We start from the raw sequence: 22,841 nt of genomic DNA, 5'->3' as shown, positions 1-22,841 counted from the left end.
TTAATAATTGAAACTATAATAAGACTTTATAATATTTATTTGAGAGAAATTTAAAGTGGCTAATTGTTGCAAAGTAACTATAATTGAGAGATTGAGATTTGAGAGAAAGAGAAGAGTGAATTGGTGTGGATTAAAATGGAAATGGAGAGGGGTTAAAGTGTTAAAAAAAAAGTTTGGGGGGTTTTGGGGGGAAGAGTTGGGGACCGTTGCCCAACGGTCCAATTTGGGCCCAAAGCCGCAACGGCTAAAATGTAAAAAAAAAAAATCCACCGGTTTACCGGTTCCGGTTTCAAAAAAATTGGAATCGGACCGGTACAAAATATACGGTTAACCGGTTCCGGTTCCGGTTACCGGTTTGAACCGGTTAAACCGGACCGGTTGACGGGCTTAATTCCAAGGCCCAGAAAAAAGCTCCTCATTTATCAATTTAAGATACGACATTTATTTGCACGTCTACAAGTACATGGCATAAAACAAATAGCTTCCTTTCTGCAGAGTTGTGGTGGAGAATCAGATAGCTTCTTCTCTGTTTATAGCACAGTGGTTTTGCATTTGTAATGGAATATGCTTTCCAACTCTGACAATCCTGCACCACTAGCTTCCGGTAACATGTTGGTTAAGGAAATTCTTCTCAAACAGGACAAAAGGCAGAGTTGCATTCCACTTTGGCAGAGAGTATCCAGGATGAGATGCTGATAAATATCAAGGCTAATGAGAATATGATATTGATTTCAAGGTTGAAAATAATATCTTTAAACTGGAGATAACAAAGGTTTGTTCAAGAACAAAGCTTCCAGATTCCCACATATGAGTTCATATAAATCTCTAAAAGAATCCTCGGTATAATAAGCAATATGCCGTGACAACACAACATTGTCCAATGAAAAGAGCTCTTCAGGAACATTAGGTTCATTTTCGAAAACATCCAAGCCAGCACCTGCAATCTCTCCCTGCTCTAAACATTGTACCAACTCCATCTCATTGACTATGGCTCCCCGTGCAATATTAATGATTACTCCTTTTCCGAGTGTCAGTAGAACCTCCTTATTGATCAAGTGGCGGGTTTCATCTGTCAATGCACAACAAATGATAAGGACATCACATTTGGTCGCTAGTTCATGAACGTCAGGATAGAAAGGGTAAGAAACACGCTTTTTCTTCCTCGACATGTATGATATAAACCAGCCAAACGCTTCAAGCCTTTTTGCAACTTTTAGGCCTATGCTTCCCAGCCCAACAATTCCAACTTTCCTGCCTCCCACCTGCCATCATAAACCACCATCAGGACTACACTTTTTGTAATGCAAAATCCACACAAAAAAATTTGCTAGGCCTGAAATCTTAAGCATAATGAGAAGTGAATGAAACCAGATGATGAAGGATTAAATAATGGCCCACTGATACTAGCCTACTGAAACAAATGTGGTTCAAACTTAAAGTCCAGTCAAGGGGAATGAACTAAACCCAAATTCCTCGATTACTGGCACTGCCCAGCCACCCAAGCCCAGCATAACATCTTTATTGACAGCCTCATTCACAAGCATATATTGACGCTACTCTTTTGCTACATTTGGATTTTATCCAGACAGTTAGAGCTTGAGTACCAGAGTCTACCCCAAGAACCCAGCATTGTTCCCGTTGCAGCTTAGGTCCACTCATGAAAGCAATCACATAACTGAGGCTTGAAAACAAACCAGGGAAAATTGATGCATGTCACCTTTCAATCCTGTTGAGTTTTTAAAAGATGGGGCAGCAAAAAAGGGTTAAAAGTATTGATTGAAATTGTCTTTCTATGATTTTATTCAGCATAGGAGGGCTTTAAATAGCCAAATTGATAACAGAAAATCTGCAGAACAATTTTAAAAAGCCTAATAAAACTCAACAACCTAATCTCTTTCTAAAATTTTAAATTCAAATAAAGTAGACTCATCCAATAACTAATCAGTAAATTTCTTATTAGAATAATAGGTAGTAATTTTCTTGTTAGAATACTAGGTAGATTAGTTATAGGATGAGTCTACTTTATTTGAATTTAAAATTTAAGAAAGAGATTAGGTTGTTGAGTTTTATTAGGCTTTTTAAAATTGTTCTGCAGATTTTCTGTTATCAAGTTGGCTATTTAAAGCCCTCATATACTTAATAAAATTATAGAGAGACAATTTCAATCAATACTTTTAACCCTTTTTTGCTGCCCCATCTTTTAAAAACCCAACAGTGGTATCAGAGCCTCATTGATCTTACGGGATCTGTGTGTTCATCTAAAGAACCATTTTTAACCATTACCTTTTAACCTCGTGCTTATTTTCAACACACAGGGCTATTTTCAATCAATATCGATTTTTTTACCAATATCAATTTTAATCTATTTTCAAACATGGCAAGCAACAGTCTCTCTATCAATGCCCAACAAATCTTCACTGATGAAAACTATCAAATTTGGTTAGTGAAGTTCAAGTGCTACTTTGAAACCTATGATTTATGGGATGTTGTGATAGAAGAAAAATCCTTACAACAATTTTTTGCAAATCCTACAATTCTTCAAATTGAAGAACATTCAAAAGAACTTTTAAACAAAACAAGGTTATTGAGGGTTCTTTTTATGCACAAACCCAAAAAAGGAAAAAGAAAAAAGAAGAAGAAAATTCATGTCACAGAAGTGTGCAAATCTAAAGACGCTCAAAACAATTCTCAAGCACAAAAACAGAAGCAGAAATTGAGGAGAAGCAACTTTTTAAAATTGCAGAAACTGAAGCAAAGGAGGAGTGTTGAATATTGCTTTTAGTTACTGCAGTAATTTTCTTATTAGAATAATAGGTAGATTAGTTATAGGATGAGTCTACTTTATTTGAATTTAAAACTTTAGAAAGAGATTAGGTTGTTGAGTTTTATTAGGCTTTTTAAAATTGTTCTGCAGATTTTATGCAGATTTTCTGTTATCAAGTTGGCTATATAAAGCTCTCCTATGCTTAATAAAATTATAGAGAGACAATTTCAATCAATACTTTTAACCCTTTTTTGCTGCCCCATCTTTTAAAAACCCAACAAATCCCCACTGTGTAGAACTCTATTCAGGATGTGTAAAGGTCTAAGCACCCCAAATCCTGAGCCTGAGATAACATTAGCAAGTTGAACTCTAATTGTATGTACTACCCATTTTTGAAGACTTGGTATCAGCTTTGTGGTCCTCTAACTGTGTAATCTCTTCACTGAATAACACGACATGACCAAAGCATAGTAAATTATGCAGCAGAAACCAACCTTAGCATCAATGAACATAAAAAGAGGACAACTATAGTTTCAGAATCATAATGGTATTTTCTTTTTCTCGGATTTCTTAGGAAGCATTCTGCTGACAGTTTTCTAATGAAAAACAATTAAAATCAGAAACCATCTTACACCTCACAGATGTATCTGTGCTGCTCCGCTTTCCCAAATGGGCACCCAAATTTTGGACTTCAAATAATTAAATAATCCAATTTGTTAATTTGATTATCTTCCTCAAAAAAAAAAAAAATTGATTATTAATAACATTTTAAAGAAATATTTCTGACTGCTGAGAAGGATGCTGACTCATAAAAATCTCGAAAGTCAAAACTTTCCCCTGCACCTTTTGCCGTGCAATAGTCCCCTCGGTGTCTAAACTTTCCCCACTTCAAATGCTGAGTTCCTGCTGTGATGCTAAATAATTCATTTACGGATTGCAGAGGAAAGGAATATATGTGGTTATCATGAGGGACATCAGTTGCACTCATTTAAATGTAGTAGTTAGCCCCACACAGTAACCATTTCTTATATTTGCAAGGAGTGCGTGTGAATGTCCTTCTGAGCTAACTGATAGCCTGTTTGGTCAAGCTTATAAAATCAGTTTATTTTAAAAAAAGTACTTTTAAAAAAACACTTTTAGCGAAAAACAGTTTATGTTTGGCCAATTAATTAAAAAAACACTTTGGAGCAGTCATTAGCGTTTGGCCAAACTTTTAAAAAGTGCTTCTATTTGTATTTTTCTCAAAAGTACTTTTCAAAAAAGTATTTTTGGGCAAAAGCTGCTTTTTTTAGCTTCTGAAAAACTGCTTCTGCTACTCCCCAAAAACACTTATTTTCACCTCACTTTTTTTCAAATAAGTACTTTTGGAAGATTATAAGCTTGATCAAACAGGCTATAAGCCATCATATGACAGAGTACACAGATTGAGGAGGTCACGTACTACTAAAATGGGGGAACAGGTGCTTCTCTATGAACCTTAGGCCCCTTGCTACGCTGTTCTTTACCTTTTGCCTTTCATTTGACAAAGATTAGAAGAGGGGTTGCAAGGAAGTATAAGAGAGAAAAATCCTTGAGCAGCCTAAATGAGAAAAAAGCTTTTGATTGGACAGTAGGAGTAGGCAGATAAGAGAAGCTAAATACATTATGCTATCTGATTTGAATCAAATATGAGCAGGTTTAGTTGCACAAAGAAAGCTTTAAAGCAATTTGCTCCTTCCATCTCCGGAGATAATATCATATGTAGTCTTTATACAGGAAAAAGTGTTTTTTAGGAAATAAGATCTTCTTTCCTACTTCGGGGAAGTAGATATGCAAAACCTAATACATTTTTAATGTACCTACTTGGTCTTTTCAGTCATTGAGAGAACTTGTTATGAAGGATGATTTTCCGAACCATGAATTTAAAAAGGTTCTTTTTTATGGACATAAAAGCAAAACAAGAATGTATGCATCAACATGCAACGAATTCACTTGCTTTCTTATTTTTCCCTAAGCTTCGAGGTAACAAAAATGGATAGCACGCAACAAATTCACTTGCTTTCTAATTTTCCCTAAGCTTAGAGGTAACCCTAATTTACTCGTAGGTCTTTAAAATTGGAATAGGAATGAAAACCCTACTTGCTAGTGCTACCTAATATAAAAAATGCGGGTTGCTAAGGTAGCTACACTTCCTGAAATCACATCGCAATTCATTTGTCAAATACTCCCTCCGTTGCAAAAATAGTTGTCATATTTCGCTTCTCGAGAGTTATTTTGACTAATCTTTGGAGCAAAATTGGATTAGATACAAAAAATACTATAAATTGTACTTCTTCTCATATCTATATCATTAAAAAGTACACCTTAAAATGTTAGTCAAAGTTCATGCAGTTTGACTCTCCAGAAACAAAACATAGAAGTATTTTGGGATGGACGAAGTACTTGATCTCCACACAGAGGATTTCAGATTTAATATACATTAGACTTATAAATTTAACCATGAGTTCAACATCTATCACAAAATAAGAAGATAAAATGACATACCATACATGACAAAGTCAGCCAGATTAGTATATCAATCAATCAACTATACCTTGCCTCAATGACTATGCAAGCTCAGATTAGATCATTACCATAGAGAGACGGAATAGGCTTAGGCCTCCTTTATTTTCATTAAGATTAAGACGTCTGAATCTGAATGTACATCTGAATGATTAAGATGTTGTCTTTAGATCTGAACACTGAATGATTAAGATTGTTTGTTTTTCAACATCTGAATGTGCAGAACATATTTATTTAAACATAATAAATATACAATTCAAATAAAAAAGTAACTAACTAAAAATTTAATTAAATAAAAATATTATTTGATAAAAAAAGAAACATTTATGTTCACTAGTGATGGTGGAGATGCTTTGTAATGGTAGTGGGTGGGGTAAGTGTGTGGTGGTGGGTTAGGTGGGGTAGGGGTGGCGGGTAGTGGTGTGGTGGGTATAGGGTGAGGTGGTGGTGAGGGGGTAGTTGGGGGTAAGATAGGTGGGTGGTGGGGGGATCAGGATGGTGTTGGTGGTGAGTGTTTTTTTTTTGGGGGGGTGTGGTGGTGGTGGTGGGGTGAGTCGTGGTGGTGAGAAGGGTGATTAGGGGTAAGATAGGTGGGTGGTGATGGTGGGTGGGTTATTAGGGTGGGGGTGGTAGGGGGTGGGGTTTGGGTGGTGATGGTGGGTGGGTTGTTGGGGTGGGGTTGGGGGTTGGGGGTTGGGGTGGTGTTGCTAGTGAGTGGAGGTGTTAGGGTGGAGCCGGTGGTAAAAATTATTCATAAAAAAAGTACCTCTTAATGATATTCAGACTTTGTTCAAAATCTTAATGATTAAGACATATTCAGACCAAATAAGTTGTTAGATCTTAATGTAAACAAATGCACTTAATGGTATAAGATCTGAATCATTCAGATTCAGACCTCCATTAAGTGCAAACAAATGAGGCCTTAATACATAGACAACCCCTTAAACCTGCCAGCAAATTCATTTAGACACTCGAACTTCATTCCAATTGAGCACCTGAACATATAATAAAGTGTTCCTATCTGACACTTTCAGTTCAAATTCTAAACACACTTTTGCGTGTGTTCTCAAGCGTCCATTCCAAAGATAGTTAAACACATAAAATATTTCACCTTCTTTAATTATATGCATTTGTCTCAATAAGCCGTACAACCTCGGGCCTATTCTAATTGAGGCTGATGTGTATACTTAAAGGAGATCACAAATTTTATGTGGTTAACTTAACAACTTTACACTTGAGAACACACACAAAAGTTTTTCAAATTTGAACCGAAAGTGTTTAATAGGAACTCTTTATTACGTGTCTAGGTGCTCAATTGGAACAAGAACTAGGACCCGTTTGGCCATGAGAATTATTCACTTTTTTCCCAATTTTTTTTTCACTTTATTTGAAAATCAGCGTTTGAATAACACCTAAAATCCCGTTTTCACTTTTTTCACTTTCGATATTTTCAAAAAAAACAAATATTTTTTGAAAAAACTATAACCAAATGGCATTTGCTACCAATTTTAAGGAGCTATCTAAGTATTAAGCGGACAGAATATGCTTATACGGAATATGCCTACTTCTTTCTATCTATACGGAAAATAAATTCATATGTAAAAATCTACTAAAAATACAACAAATAGTAGATATGAACCAATACCTTTAAACCGAGTGGGTAGTCCGATGAAGAGGCCAAAGTCCATTCTTAACAAACCGATGAGCACTAGAAACTTTTCTAAGAAGATCAATCAACAATCCAACAGCAAAATCAGCAACATCCTCTGAGAAAACAGTAGCAGCACTAGCAACAGAGATACCTAAACGGCGACACTCAACGAGGTCAATGCCAGTGCTGGTTGTAAAAATAAGGCGGAGTGACGGGAATTGACGGAGGAAGGAGGACGAAATGCGGATACCTTTAGGAGAACAAAACAAATCATGGCTTGTACGGATTGAGCATGTGTTGAAATGAATTGGTTTAATGGGAGTGAAGATTCCCATGGCTTTAGGAGCTTGAATTTTTGTGATAACTGGGAGTTGTAGAATTGGAAAACTGCTGGTCTGCCCAGGACTATTACCCCTGGTAACATAGCTTTTGGTTCTGCCATTGATTGAGTTTGAGTTGGTGATTTTGGAAGATTTTTGGCACCTATATGTCTGTTTATTATCTAAAATAAAAAGACAGATTAGATTAATTATGAAATGATTTTTTTTTTCTGGTCACATGAATATTAGGTGTAGATGAATCTGTCATTTTAGGGTGTGTTAGGTATGGAGAAAATATTTTTCAGAAAGTATTTTCTTATTTTTGGTTGGTTTAATTTTTGAACATTTTCTTTAGAAAAATAAGTTTCTTATAAACTAGAAAAATGACTTCTCTATTCAAAATAGGAAAAATAAATTCCACAAATATCAATCCATAATAATTGTTTTCTTGTTACCCTCCAACAGATTCCACCCTTACACTTCGAACACCCTAGCCCCGCTTCTCACAGTGTTTTCGTAGATTATGGATAAATATTTTTTGAATTATATTTTCTGTTTACTATCAAACAGAAAAAAATAAGTAAACAAATCACTTATTTTTCATAAAAACTTAAAACATTTTCCTTAATACCAAACACACACCATTAATGGACACCCATCTTTTCTTTTCCTTTTTTTTTTCCTTTGCTTAAAGAATTCATCAAAACTTAATGGTAAAAATTTACTTGTACCCGGCATTTACATTAATGATGTGTTTTGGTGCGGAAGGAAATATTTTTCAGAAAATATAATCTAACTTTATTGTGTATGGTTAGTCAAAAATTTTAAAAGATATTTTCTCTAAAAAAACATGACTCCGAGTGAAAACAGGAAAAACAAGTTTCATGAGTGGTAACCCATCCCTCCCCGAATGATTCTTGTTTAGCTAAACAGTAGAATCTTCTTTGGAAGCCATTCAGCAATTGGACGGGATGAGACATCTTTGCTCATGCAAAAGCAAATACCTGAAAGGGGTATGGCAAAGATGGGATTGAACTGATTAAGTACTCTTGCATTCATTGACAGAAAGAAATTTGCAAACATAACAGAAGTCTTTCATGGACTCTTACATAGCTTCCACAAGCGTCAAGGAAAAGCTATTTGTTTTTCAATTTAAGATACAAAAAGAATTTGCATGCGCACATGTACTGAGGCATAAAACAAATGGCTACATTTCTGCAGAGTTAATTTTCTTTAAAAAAAAATAGTAAATATTTAATAAAAGGGGTTAAGATCTATAGAACAATTTTTGATGTAATTTAAAGTGTATTTATATATATTTGAGATAATTTGCATGAAGAATCCAAATTATTATTCTTTTATCTATTCTCATAAAAAAATGTTTGTATGTTTATGCTCTCTTTTCTTCCTACTTTTAAATTATTTATTCTCACAAAAACAAGGGTTGTAATACATCAAATTGCACTCTTTTTCATTATTTTTTTCTCAGGTTGTTAGGCATAGCTACAAGCAAATCGAAATAGTAAATTTTTGTTGTATTATCCGGTTATCAAACTCTAGAATTAGGTTCTATTGTTCTAATTTGCTATTGATCTCTTTCAGTTTCTTTTCTTTTTAATTTGATTCTTTTTATTTTTTGCATTTTAATATATGTGACACACTTTCCTTATTAGTCCATCTCAAAAATAACAATTAACAATTTTGCATTTAAAAGGCTAGAAAAAATACACATCAAATAATATATATGCACAACTTTTATCAACAACCAAAAAAAAAAAAAAAAAAACCTTTAGGGCCTCATATTGAAATTTGGCTTTACGCCACCAATCAAGTTGAGCCGCCCCTACAGTTATACAGAGGTTATCCGGAACAAGAAGTTGATAAATATGGAAGATCAGGATATAAGTTGAAAAGAGTATCTCAGTCATCCAAAACTGGAGTAAGCAAAGGTTTGTTAAAAAAAAAAGCTTCCAAATTCCCCGACATGAGTTCATATAAATCTTGAAAAGAATCCTCGGCTAAAAAAGCGACATGCGGTGACAATACAACATTATCCAATGAAAGGAGCTCTTCAGGAACATTAGGTTCATTCTCAAAAACATCCAAGCCAGCACCTCGTGCAATATTAATCACTATTCCTTGTTTACCGAGTGCCAGTAGAACCTCCTTATTGATCAGATGACGAGTTTGGTCTGTCAATGCACAACAAATGACAAGGACATCACATTTGGTTGCTAGTTCATGAACGTCGGGATAGAAAGGGTAGGGAACAGGCTTTTTCTTCCTCGACTGGTATGATATAACGCAGCCAAATGGTTCAAGCCTTTTTGCAACTTCTAGGCCTATGCTTCCCAGCCCAACAATGCCAACCTTCCTGCCTCCTACCTGCAATCATCAATCACCATCAGGGATATGCAATTAGTAATACAAAAGCTATCCACACAAGAAAATTTACTAGATGGAAATCTTAAGGATAATGAACAATCAAGGATAAAACGACGGGCCACTAGTACTAGCCTATTGCAACAAGTATTATTCCAAACTCAACCGATTGAAGACAGGTCCAAGGGGCATGAGATAAATCCCATAATTCCTCCATTAATGCCCAGCCACTCAATCCCAGCATAAAAATCTATATAAACAGCTTACGCAATATCATGTAGAAATATCACTCTTTTCCTAACATTTGTATTTTGCCCTGGCAGTTACCAGCTTGACTCAAGCTGCTTGAGTATCAGACCTCACGAACGCGACCTTGTTTTCTTGCAGGTTAGTCCACTACTGACAGCACCCCAAACCTAAAGCTTGGCTCTGAAACAGGGACAGTTCATGTATGTCACCTTAAATTCTCCATTCTATGGAACTCTATTCAGGATGAGGAAAATTCTAACTTCTAAGCACATTAGACCTGACAGCCTGAGATAACGTTAGAACCCAATTTTAGGAGCTTACACATACCCTAAATAGGCAACGAATGGACCTTAGGCAAATTCCGAGGTTGTTCTTTATACTTTTGGCTTTCATGTGAGACAGCTCCATAGCTGAGGTGTTGCAAGGAAGGATGCCAGAAAACAGCTGAGAGGCCTAAATTAGAAAAAGCTGCTCTTCACAGAGTAGGAGCAGGGGAGGGATAGGAGAAACTAAGTATATTTTGCTAATCCATTTGACCAAATATTAGAGGTTCAGTTGCATACAGAGAGCCATAAATCTCCAAAAAAATCTCATATTTTGAGTCATTATACCTAAAACAAGTATTTCTTCTGCATTAGCATTGAACAAAGTCTCACACTAGGAAAGAATAAACTAACAACATTCTAAGGTCAGGGGAGGAGCTAGAGCTTCGCCCGCGGGTTCGGCAGAACCCTCTAGCTTTGATCAAGCCATGTATTTGTGTTTAAAAATATACTTAATAGTTATAAATAATTTATCAAGAACCCATTAAGCTACATTTTCTAGAATTCAGAACTCATAAACACAAAATCTCCGCCTTTACCTAAGATACCTCTATACTTAACTACTTGCTTTTACTGAAAGAAGAACTTGTTTAACAAAACTGGATGATTTTCCAAACCACATATGTATCTGAGACTACCAAGGCAACTATGAGCTCAACAGCAAGTGACAGTACTCCCTCCATCCATCCATCCATCCATGAGTTCAACAGAAAATTACAGTCCGTACACAAAAATTTGTTGGGTCCATCCCATAATTTGAGGAAGGAAACATCTCCCTCATTTTAAGGAAGAAAACATTTCCCTTGTTTTGAGGAAGAAAACATATTCCTTGTTTTAAGGAAGAAAACATCTTCCTTGTATTTGGTAAATTGTCAAGTACTTACTTGAGTCACAAATGACATCAATAGGTTCATTTCATCCCTATAAATAGGGAAGCCTTCTATCATTTGTAGCATCACCAAGAGCAAAAGAGAAAAACAGTAAGGAAAACACTTGAGTGAGTTATAGGTATTCAGTTTAGGATTGGTTTTTTGTAATAGTTGAGTGTGAGAGTTGCTCCTCCTATTGTAATTCTGTTCCGGTTATGAATAGAAGACTTTTTCAATCCTAACAAGTGGTATCAGAGCTTGGTTAATCTTCCAGGCCAATTTTTTAAAGTTTCGTAAAATTTTCAGTCAAAAATTTTTTTGTCCCAAAATTGTGCTCTGAGTATACCATTAGAAAGATCTCGTTCCGAGGATTCCGAATATATATTTTTCGAAATTTTTCGACCACCAGAAGGCCTCCAAAAGTCCAGTCAAAGTTTCTCTGTCCACCATCGCCGCCGCTCCGCCACCTTCCGGCCACCAGCTCGCCGGAGAAGACGACCGGAGAAACCCGATCCGACCAACTCGTTTGACCAGAACCAGATCTGGTCAAAGTCCAATTGCCACATCATCCTTTTGTTGACTCTTTCAACCAGCCAGTGGTTAAACCGGCCCGGTTCGGTTTGAATTAGTGCAGCCCGGTTCACTCTATTTTTGTCCGGTTTTCAGATTGGTCAAACCAGTTCCCTAGGTTTTCGACCATTCCGGATTCAACCGTGAGTCCCGTTTTGCCTGATTCTGCTTCCACAGTCCAGTACAAGCAGATTAGGTGCACTTTATCATGGAGAAATCATCATCGGATACCATGATTCCGCTAACATCCTCAAATTATAACATGTGGAAACCTCGTATGGAGGACTTGTTAAATTTGAAGGATTTAGCCGAGCCGCTCGAAAATAAAGGTGTCAAACCCGACAAGAAGACAGACGAAGAATGGGCAAGAATGAATAGGAAAACGGTCGCACAAATTCGACAGTGGATTGACCATTGTGTATTCCATCATGTCGCGCAGGAAACGAGTACTTACAAACTTTGGGAAAAGCTTGGGAGCATGTACCAAGCAAAAACGGCTCGAAATAAAACATTGTTGATGAGGCGATTGGTAAATCACAAGCTACGTAGCGGTACCTCTGTCACAGAACACACAAGTCAGTTCCAAGATCTCGTGAACCAGCTAAGTGCAGCCGAATGGGTTCTCAAAGATGAGGAGCAAGCAATCTTGCTCCTAAGTTCTCTACTTGATAGCTGGGAGACTCTTGTCGTCACTCTCAGTAATTCCGCCCCCAATGGTAAGATGACCATGCAGATAGTTACGGACGCCTTAATAAACGAGGAATCGCGAAGAAAAGAAGTCGGGGTAGTGTTGACACCCAATTTTGTCCCGTCTCTCTGCCAAAATACCTATTTTTAAGCTTCTAATATTTTGAAAAAAATAAAAAAAAATACATTCTGGTTACTATAATTATTAGCCTCTTATCAATACCGACATTTTATTATTCTATTATAATAATAATAATAATTATTATTATTATTATCATTATTATTATTATTATTATTATTATTATTATTATTTATTAATATTATTATAATTCACAATTCTTATCATTTCGGCATTTTACCAGCTTACGCATTTATCTTTGCATAAATAAATAATAGTATTTATTTAGTGCGGATTTTCAAAGAAAAGTAACATATATTATTACACGGCTATTATAACACCATATGATTTTATTACCCGAGTCTAGTAATCACATATTTTTTGGTATTAAGTAATATTTTGTCACCCTCGGTATGTTCATTAATTAAAATGGGTCTCTTATTCAAATTTAGAAGTCAAACTGTTTCTTGCACTCAGTCCGTGTTTTGACTTACCGGGCTCCAAATCAAAGTCCGATTAACCCCTAATATTTTTTTTGGACTAGTCCATATCTCTTATCTCAATTTTTAGAATAACCTGTGTTTTAATTTATTAGCCTATTCTTCTAATACCCGGTCTAAAAATTGACCCAGTCCATAAATGGACCGGGTCTGACCCGTTTCGCACCAAATAAGGGAAACCCTTTTAGGGTTTCCCCTCATTTCCGCCGCTCATCACCTTCTCCACCCTCCTCTCTTCTCCTCTCCATCTCCGCCCCTTCTCCACCATCCTCTCCTCCTCGTCGCCACCCGTCCTCACCGCCGCTTCACCTCCTCCGCCTCCTCTGCTCCACCTCCTTCACGCCTCCACCTCCTCCACCACTCAGCCTTGTCCCCCACTCTGCTCCTTCATCGTCATCGTCGCCTCACATCTCTGCTCCCCACGTTACTCTCCACTTCATCACCGACACCTCTGACACACCCCACGCCGCACCATACCTGTCTCCACCATCATCATCCCCACTCGCTTCTGACACCCCACCTTCTCCTGTCCCCCCACGCTTCTGCCACTCCATTTCGCCCTGCTCCCACGCTCATCTCTCTTCTAGGTAAAAACGAAAACCCTAACAAATCAGCTATAAATGGTCATTTCTGTTGACTGAAAAAAGGGGGGTTTTTTTTTGAGAATATCGCGGAAATTCCCCAAGAATCGAAATTATTGAATCGCTAAATTTCCCTTGAAAATACAAGTCTTTGATGGCTCCAGTTCTCCTTTAGAACATCGATTTTCAATTTTATTGATCGGTCACCAAAGATTAAACCTTGTTCTGTTCTACTTTGGGTGCTCGTTTGAATCTGAATACACACGAGTTCGAATTCTGAAGTGTTTCGAGGTAAATTGGAAACCCCATACCCACTTCGCTGCATCCGAAAAAGGTCGGTAAACATCCCTTCCCTCATGAATTTATCAGTGAACTGAAAGTTTTCTGTCTGTCTTATGTGTTGTATGCGTTTCATGTGCTTGCTGGTTAGTTGAAAATTAGTCTGATAGTTGTCGAGAGCAATTGATGCTATGTTGGCCTCTGTTTGGGTTAGACCTATGAGTTTTCGTATATGTATAGTATATAAATTAGTTGGTTAGTTTGGCCTTGAGGTGTTAATTCTGTTGCAGTCAATGAGGGTCAGCATACGCGTTAGTTTTGTTTCAGTCTATCTACCCATGTTAGCATACAATAACAGGTCTAAGTTGGCAAATCAGATTTAGCTTAATGGAAATTATCTCGTGATATGTTCATTGTGTGTCAGTTGGGTATGTACGTTCGTGAGAAATCTAAATACCCTTCATATGATTTATTTGCTATCAGCTTAATTCATAATAGACATCCCTGTAGTCTGGAATCAGCAAATCTTAATCTGTTAGTTTATAGATAGTCGCCTGAGTTCAGTTATGTGGGGAGAGGTAATGTTACATGAGTGCGATTCCCCTGGTTCCTTAATGTCCAGTTTAGATATCCCTCCCTTTTTATCTTTGGTTTCAGTTGTGTTCTCTGGGCATCTGAATCTATATGAATCTGTTCTGTTTGAAAGTGTTCTGTTTCATCGCATTCATTGATGTTTCAGTTTATCAATCCTGCTGAGTCTCATCTGTTTAAGTTCATCCATGAGCATGGCGTGCATCATATGAGTATACATCCTTAGGAGATATTTCGTTTTAAAATTCGTATGAATTGTGATCTGTTGCATCTAAGCGATATATGGGAATCATGCTAGAAGTATTTATAGGTTCATTTTAGGTTTCAATCCTAGTTAATTTGGCAAATGATCAGTTCGACATATTTGTTGCAGCTGCTCACATTGGTGGAACTTAATCTAATATGACTTAGTCGATCTAGTATGAATCAGTTAAATAGTCACATATCCAGCTTTATTTGGGATCATGTTGGATTGGTTTAATTATTAGTCTTTGATCACTTATCTAGGAACTCAATAAAGAAAGTTTTAAACTGTGAAACTTGATCTATGTCATTGTGTTGAAGTTATAGACTTGAGGATGGCTCCTAATCTCCAAATTTCTGTAGTAGTATGTGGTTCATCTGAACTGTTTGAGCTTGATTCTCATTTTAAAAGAATTTTAACTGGATGGAAACCCAGACTTTAGTCCCTGGTCCATCCTATTTGTCATTCTCTGCTAAGGCATTATTGGAAGGTTGGTATCAGTTCAGCTTAAGAAGTTTGGTTCTAGTGCTTGATAAAAAAAAAGAAAAGGAAATTCAGGTTCTTAATCTCAGTTAAGAAACCATGTTGGTCTTCATGAAGCTTTTTGCGCGCACAGATAAAGAGAGTTAGTCATGTTTGTATACGTATGAATATTCCTATATACCTCATTCGAATTCTGCCTGTGATGTACACCTGCATGTTTGTCTGTTTTATTCTGCGCGCTCTGAATTGTTTCAAATGGAATATAGAGTGTTGGATTGCTACATTCAGTTAAGGCTTTGAGAAAGTCATTGAGTTGTTAACGTATTATTTGAGAAGAGCATGTTATGTTCTTGCCTGTTCATTTTTTATGCCTTCCCGTTGCAAGCAGGTCACAATTAATAGTATATATGTATACATGAGGTATACTCGACTATATATCGCATATACATGAACTGTTTCGAGTATATATTTTGCATATTGATCCTATTCATCTAATTGTGTCCTAATCCTTTTTCTTTCATTTTTTGCATGACCATCGCCCACGAGTTCGAGGGACTCGTTCTTCTTCCACATTTGGCATTGGGCCATAAGCCCAACAAAATCTCCTCCGCATCCAGCCCATTCCCAATGGCAGCAGTCCTAGAAAATGGGCCGAGCCCATTTAACTTTATTTATGCCTCTCTTTTATTTTGTGCCTTTGATTTATGCATCATTTGACTAACACTCTTCTTATTGTATTTTTCCTTAGCTTAGGTAATTATGGAAATTAATATGGATGGTTTTCTTAGTAATGGATAGATAATGTAAGGAAATTAATTACTAATTCCACAAGATTTATTCTCTCTTCATGTTAAAACTATTTATAATGTATAATATTTATTTCGGGATAATTGATTTGCAAAAGTGGCAAGACTACATTTTTAAGTCAAGGGAATCATAGTTTATTCTTATTATCGCATACATTTCAAAACGTCACTAATACACATAATAAATTCAAGCATATTTTATGAATATTATTTTCAAGGTTCACCCAATTATATATTTTAGCCATGCATGATTAAATAAAGAGAAAGAAAACTCACTTCCTTTTGCTTTTCCGCTTAAAGAATAGTCTAGATTTTTCTACATAATCATATCACACTATCTTATTCAAAGTTCAAATTTTGCGAAATCTTCTATTAAAAATATTACTCATATGCAAATTATCTTTTACAAGTTTTATTTTAAAATAGTATTAGTATTTAAAATTATATCAACATATTTTTAAGTGTTACTTAGCATTTCAAACCTTCTTTGCTAAACGGCATTTGAAATTTCCTTTCTATATAAATTATCATATTTTCTATTCGTCTTATTCTAGCTAATACTTCTCATTTAAAACCTTAGTAATATCTATAAGCATTATTTTAAATAGCATTATTATATTTTATCCTTTTTAAACCTTAGGAATAATTTACAAAATTATTTTCTTAAATATTATATCCGCATTTAATCTAAATTAATTAACCTAAGTTGGTCGGATAACCGTAAGTTAACGGATTCTAAAGGATGCCTAACCCCTTCCCTTTAGGATAATATAGAGCCCTTACCTAGAATCACACTGGTTAAGCAGACTATTAATTGAGGTTTAGTTTTAACTTTGCCTTAGTTAATCTCTAGGTGTCCTAATTCACCGTTAAATTAATTAGGTGGCGACTCCTTAAAACAAAAATAAATAAGAATCACCAATACGTCATACTCCTAAATCGAACCCGGTTAAAATGGGGTGTGACAGGTAGATCAATCATATGCCCTTGTTTATGAAAATAGTGGACGCAACGGAGGTAGAAGCGGAGGTAGAGGAAGAGGCCGAGGCAAAGGTAGAGGTCGAGGTCAAAGTAAAGGAAGATCTCAGGTTCGAGGGAGATCACGAGAGCGGGGAAAGTCCGTCGATACCAACACTTGGTTCGAGGGCTATTGTAACTATTGTGGCAACTATGGACACAAGAAGGTGGAGTGTCGAAAGCTTAAACGGGAGCAGCCTCAAACTAACCAGAGTTCGAGCAAGGAAGATGGTGAGACCATGGTCACCGTGTCACCAGACATTGCACTTGTTACATGCGGAGAGGAAGCATGCCTACACGTGGGCACAAATGATATTGAGCGGGTGATTGATACTGCTGCATCATTCCATGCCACTCCACACCTGGATTTGTTCAGTACTTATAAATCTGGAGACCACGGCGTTGTGAAGATGGGAAACACCAGTTTCTCGAGCATTGTTGGCATTGGTGATGTGCACATAAAAACCAGCAATGGAAGCTCACTTGTGTTGAAAGAGGTTCGTCATGTTCCGGATCTGAGATTGAATCTGATCTCAGGAGTAGTTCTGGATCGACAAGGGTATGGAAATCTGTTCAAGGATGGTACGTGGAAGCTGTCCAAAGGCTCTATGGTTATTGCTAGAGGACATATTTGTGGTACTCTTTACAAAACCAATGTAAAGTTGTATCGACCGAGTCTCAATGCAGTTGAAAAAGAGACATCGCCAAACTTGTGGCATAGACGATTGGGCCACATGAGTCTGAAGGGATTGACGACTCTTGCAAAGAAAGAAGCCATCTCAATAGATAAAGACGTAACTTTGGATCCCTGTGATCACTGTTTATTTGGGAAACAACATAGAGTTTCTTTCAGTTCCACCAGAAAGAATCGTTCCGAGTTGCTGAGCCTTGTCCACTCTGACGTGTGTGGACCCATTGAAGAAGAATCTCTTGGTGGTAGCAAATACTTCGTGACATTCATCGACGACGCATCACGGAAGGTTTGGGCTTATTGTCTCAAATCGAAGGATCAAGTATTCGATCGTTTCAAGACATTCCATGCTATGGTAGAAAGGGAGACTAGAAAGAAACTGAAATGCCTCCGATCCGACAATAGAGGCGAGTACACTTCCCGGGAGTTTTTTGCATATTGTGCTGAACATGGGATCAGACATGAGAAAACAGTGCCACGAACACCACAACATAACGGTGTAGCTGAAAGAATGAACCGCACTATTGTTGAGAAAGTCCGATGCATGCTCAGTATGGCTAAACTACCAAAGCCATTCTGGGGCGAAGCTGTTCTGACAGCTTGTTATCTTATAAACAGGTCACCTTCAGTCCCATTGAACTTTGAAGTTCCAGAAAAGATATGGTCTGGGAAAGATATTTCATATTCTCACTTGAAAGTGTTCGGGTGCAAGGCATTTGTGCATGTATCCAAGGAGTTGAGGCAGAAGCTTGATCTCAGATCAACTCCGTGTATCTTTATCGGCTATGGAGATCAAGAGTTCGGATACAGGCTGTGGGATCCCGAAATGAAGAAAATGATTCGAAGTAGAGACGTCGTGTTCCATGAAAACCAGTTTCATGAGTGTGCTCCAACAGTCAACAAGCAACGAAGTTATCATGCTCCAGATGATGTCCCTGAATCACCACACATTCCTCTCAACAACGAGGAACTTCATGATAATGTCCATGATGAACAAGAAAACATTGATCCGACAGATGTTGATGATGATCAAAACGAAGAAATTCTTGAGCAGGGGGAGCCTTCACCCCAAGACGCAGCTAGAAATAATCAAGTTCGACATTCTGCACGAGGGTTAATCCCTCAAAAGTCATACTCGCCAACAGAATGGATCCTTCTTACCAGCGAGGGGGAGCCAGAGAGCTTTCAAAAAGCTCAATCTCATCGTGAAAAATCCAATTGGCGACAGGCCATGGAGGAAGAAATGAATTCTTTACAAAAGAATCAAACATATGAGTTGGTGAAACTTCCTCCGGGAAAGAAGGCCTTGAAGAACAAATGGGTCTTCAAGCTCAAGAAAAATGCTAGCGGAAATATCGTGAAGTACAAGGCAAGGCTCGTAGTCAAAGGTTTCCAACAGAAGGAAGGAATCGACTTTGATGAGATTTTTTCGCCGGTTGTGAAGATGATGTCTATCCGAGTGGTTCTCGGATTGGTGGCAAGTATGGATCTTGAACTTGAGCAGATGGATGTGAAAACAACTTTTCTGCATGGTGATTTGGAGGAAGAAATATACATGGATCAGCCCGATGGTTTCCGAATCCCAAAGAAAGAGCATCTCGTTTGCAAGTTAAGGAAGAGTCTCTACGGTCTCAAACAAGCCCCAAGGCAATGGTACAAAAAGTTCGACTCATTCATGCGGAAACATCAATACAAAAGAACAACTGCAGATCATTGTGTGTACTTGAAGAAGTTCCTCGATGGAAAATTTATCATCCTTCTGCTCTATGTAGATGATATGCTGATAGTAGGCCAGGATGCAACTATGATCAACAACTTGAAGAAAGATTTGTCTAAGTTCTTTGATATGAAAGACTTAGGCCCAGCACAACATATCTTGGGCATGAAAATCATTCGTGATCGAAAGGCAAAGAAGTTGTTCTTGTCACAAGAGGAATACGTTGAACGCGTGATCAAAAGGTTCAACATGAAAAATACCAAGCCTGTTGGTACTCCACTAGCAAATCACTTCAAGTTGAGCAAGGAAAGTTGTCCTTCTTCCGAAGAAGAAAAGAAGAAGATGAAAGCAGTGCCCTACTCTTCAGCAGTTGGAAGTTTGATGTATGCAATGGCGTTCACAAGGCCAGACATTGTTCATGCTGTCGGTGTTGTGAGCAGATACTTATCAAATCCAGGAATAAAACATTGGGAAGCTGTCAAGTGGATACTACGGTACCTGAAGGGTACATCCAGACTATGTTTGTGCTATGGGGGAGCTAAGCCGATTTTGGAAGGTTACACTGATGCTGACATGGCAGGAGATTATGATAGTAGGAAATCAACTTCGAGTTATATATTCACATTTGCAGGGGAGCTGTGTCATGGCAATCTAAGTTACAAAAGTGTGTAGCACTATCAACCACAGAAGCCGAATACATTGCCGCAGTTGAAGCTGGGAAGGAGCTTATGTGGCTGAAACGTTTCCTTCAAGAACTGGGTTTCCGACAAGAAGAATACGCAGTTCATTGTGATAGTCAAAGCGCTATGGATCTTAGCAAAAACTCGAGGTACCACTCACGCACAAAACATATTGACGTTCGATATCACTGGCTCAGAGAAGCAGTCGAGCAACATGAACTGAAGCTCTCCAAGATCAACACAAACGACAATCCTGCAGACATGCTGACCAAGGTGATACCGAGAGACAAGTTCGAATTGTGCAAAGAACTTGTCGACATACACTCAAACTAAAAGTCAGTGTACCCTCCTTCAGGTGTATGGGACTGGAGGGGGAGATTTGTTGGGTCCATCCCATAATTTGAGGAAGGAAACATCTTCCTCATTTTAAGGAAGAAAACATTTCCCTTGTTTTGAGGAAGAAAACATATTCCTTGTTTTAAGGAAGAAAACATCTTCCTTGTATTTGGCAAATTGTCAAGTGCTTGCATGAGTCACAAATGACATCAATAGATTCATTTCATCCCTATAAATAGGGAAACCTTCTATCATTTGTAGCATCACCAAGAGCAAGAGAGAAAAACAGTAAGTAAAACACTTGAGTGAGATATAGGTATTCAGTTTAGGATTGATTTTTTGTAATAGTTGAGTGTGAGAGTTGTTCCTCCTATTGTAATTCTGTTCCGGTTATGAATAGAAGATTTTTCCAATCCTAACAAAATTTAAGATACCAATGGAGGAAAAAGAAAAAAAAAATTATAGCACCACAGAGAGAGATAAGTGACAGTACTCCCTCCATCCAGTTTTACTTGTCCAATATACTAAAAATAAATGTCCACTTTTACTTGTCCAGGAAGATAATTTACCTATCATACCTATTTTACCTTTAATATTAATTATTGGGTTCGAAACTTCAAGAGTTATTAGTAGCTGCAAAGCTCTTAATGTATGTTTGATATGATTTTTAATAATCAGGGATAATATAGTAAAATTATCATTTCATTTACACGGAAGAGGATCCGATTTGCCCCTCAATGAAAATTTTACTTAACACGACGGAGAGAGCTAAGATACAGTACTTTGGAAGCGAGTGGGTAGTCCCGATGAAGAGGCCAAAGTCCATTCTTAACAAACCGATCAGCAGCAGATACCTTTCTCAAAACATCAATCAACAATCCAACAGCAAAATCAGCAACATCCTCTGAGAAAACAGTACCAGCATTAGCAACAGAGATTCCTAAACGGCGACACTCATCGAGGTCCATATGGTTAAGGCCAGCGCTGGTAGTAACAATTACGCGAAGAGAAGGGAATTGGCGGAGCAACGACGGAGTAACACGTGTCCCGCCGGAACAGAGCATAGCCGGTACGGATTGAGCATGTGTAGTGATGAATTGGTTTAATGGAAGTGAAGATTCCCATGGTTTTAGGAGTTTGAATTTTGAGGAAAATTGTTCGCCGTAGAGTTTTAGAAATGATGGATTGCCCAGGACAATTACCGCCGGTAGATCGTTTTTGGGTTCTGCCATTGATGACTTTGATAGAAACTCACTGAGCAGCTTGTTTGGATGGTTACCCCACTTATTAGTATTACTTGAATTTTATTCTATGGTCGTATTAAATTCACGTTGTGTAACAAAAAGAACTCATTTTATTGTGTGGCAATATAACGACGACAAAAACTATACAATTTATTTTTAAAAATATATATATAAACTATCTATCCAAATATACATTATGAAACAATACAATGACAACTGTCCAAACCGGGTCGGTGGAAGATGCTTTTTGTTTTTGGGCACATGTTATTGGATTGGGGGGTCGAGCTTGAGTGTAAAGGGATAGGTATAAACGTACAGGAAGCCCTCTCTATGATCGGTGATCAATTCGTCGAGCCAGGGGGTAAACACTTGCACCGAACGGTTATCCCATCCGCAATCAGCCCGGATTTGGTCAAGTTTATCCTCGGTAATAGACGATGGATACCGCCTTATATCGAACCCTCTATCCGCAACCGGAGAAGGCTTCTCAACTTCAAACTCTTTGTTATAGTTGGGTTTGGACGGTACTATGTCCAAAGCAGTGGGCTCTACGGTTTTTCCCTTGAGTTGTGAAGTTGGCTCGGCTTCTTGAGAAGAAATCGAGAGAACATCCTCGGAGGTGGTTTCGGTGTTGGCAGACACTTTGAAGATATGGAAAAGGAGATTTGGTGAATTGGAAGAAACAAGTTAAAAAAAAATAATAAGAGAGGGAGAAGAAGTAGTTGAAAAAATTCGAAATGGCAAAGCGAAAGAAGAAACAATGCATCACTTTCAATCGAAAAAACAGCAGATGAAAGGTTGGCAAAGTTGGTTTGCTTGCAATCAAAGATAAGCAACAAAGCTAAGGGATGAAAACGATTGAAACAAGTAGAAAATATGAGATGAAGATGATCATAAGCGAAGAAGTGAAAAAGTGAGAAGTAAAATGGTGAAATTAAGAGGTGCATGGCAATTGTAGCAGTTGCAGAAGTTGGCCAACCGGGGGATGCCACGTGTTTAACAATTAATGAGACGTGATTTGAAACGACACGCGTTACGGCGGTAACCGAAGTTGGCCGTTTGGGAAGAGACACGTGGCTGATGGCAGAGGGACGTGGCATAACTGTTCCCGCCAAAATGAAAAGATAAGAACGAGCTTATGAAACCGCCGGTTTGGTGACTCATCCACTTCCTGTTACTCCGGTAAAACTACGGTCCG

The 22,841-nt window shown here is 37.7% G+C and overlaps 1 protein-coding gene and 1 pseudogene across 1 annotated transcript; both read right to left on the bottom strand.

Annotated features, from left to right (window-relative positions):
• Nucleotides 1–418: 418 nt before the first annotated feature.
• On the bottom strand, nt 419–7,733 carry LOC132645633 (glyoxylate/hydroxypyruvate reductase HPR3-like; annotated as a pseudogene).
• A 1,145-nt stretch (nt 7,734–8,878) lies between these two features.
• Nucleotides 8,879–21,760, bottom strand: LOC132645631 (glyoxylate/hydroxypyruvate reductase HPR3-like). Its single transcript, XM_060362724.1, has 2 exons — nt 21,182–21,760; nt 8,879–9,661 (listed from the first exon to the last, which is right to left on the bottom strand). Exons 1-2 carry the CDS (start codon nt 21,629–21,631, stop codon nt 9,197–9,199), a joined length of 915 nt encoding a protein of 304 aa, XP_060218707.1. The 5' UTR covers nt 21,632–21,760; the 3' UTR covers nt 8,879–9,196.
• Between the last annotated feature and the right edge of the window lie 1,081 nt (nt 21,761–22,841).

Source organism: Lycium barbarum, chromosome 6, assembly GCF_019175385.1.
Source record: "Lycium barbarum isolate Lr01 chromosome 6, ASM1917538v2, whole genome shotgun sequence".
NCBI lineage: Eukaryota > Viridiplantae > Streptophyta > Magnoliopsida > Solanales > Solanaceae > Lycium > Lycium barbarum.
The sequence above is the reverse complement of the archived record's forward strand: the minus strand, read 5'-3'. Positions and strand labels throughout refer to the sequence as shown.

Bases quoted from the DNA above. Each gene is read 5' to 3' on its own strand.
- LOC132645631 (XM_060362724.1), bottom strand. From the start codon at position 21,631: ATGGCAGAACCCAAAAACGATCTACCGGCGGTAATTGTCCTGGGCAAT. The intron at 9,662-21,181 runs GTACTGTATCTT...TGATGATTGCAG, and splicing joins ACTACCCACTCGCTTCCAAA to GTAGGAGGCAGGAAGGTTGG.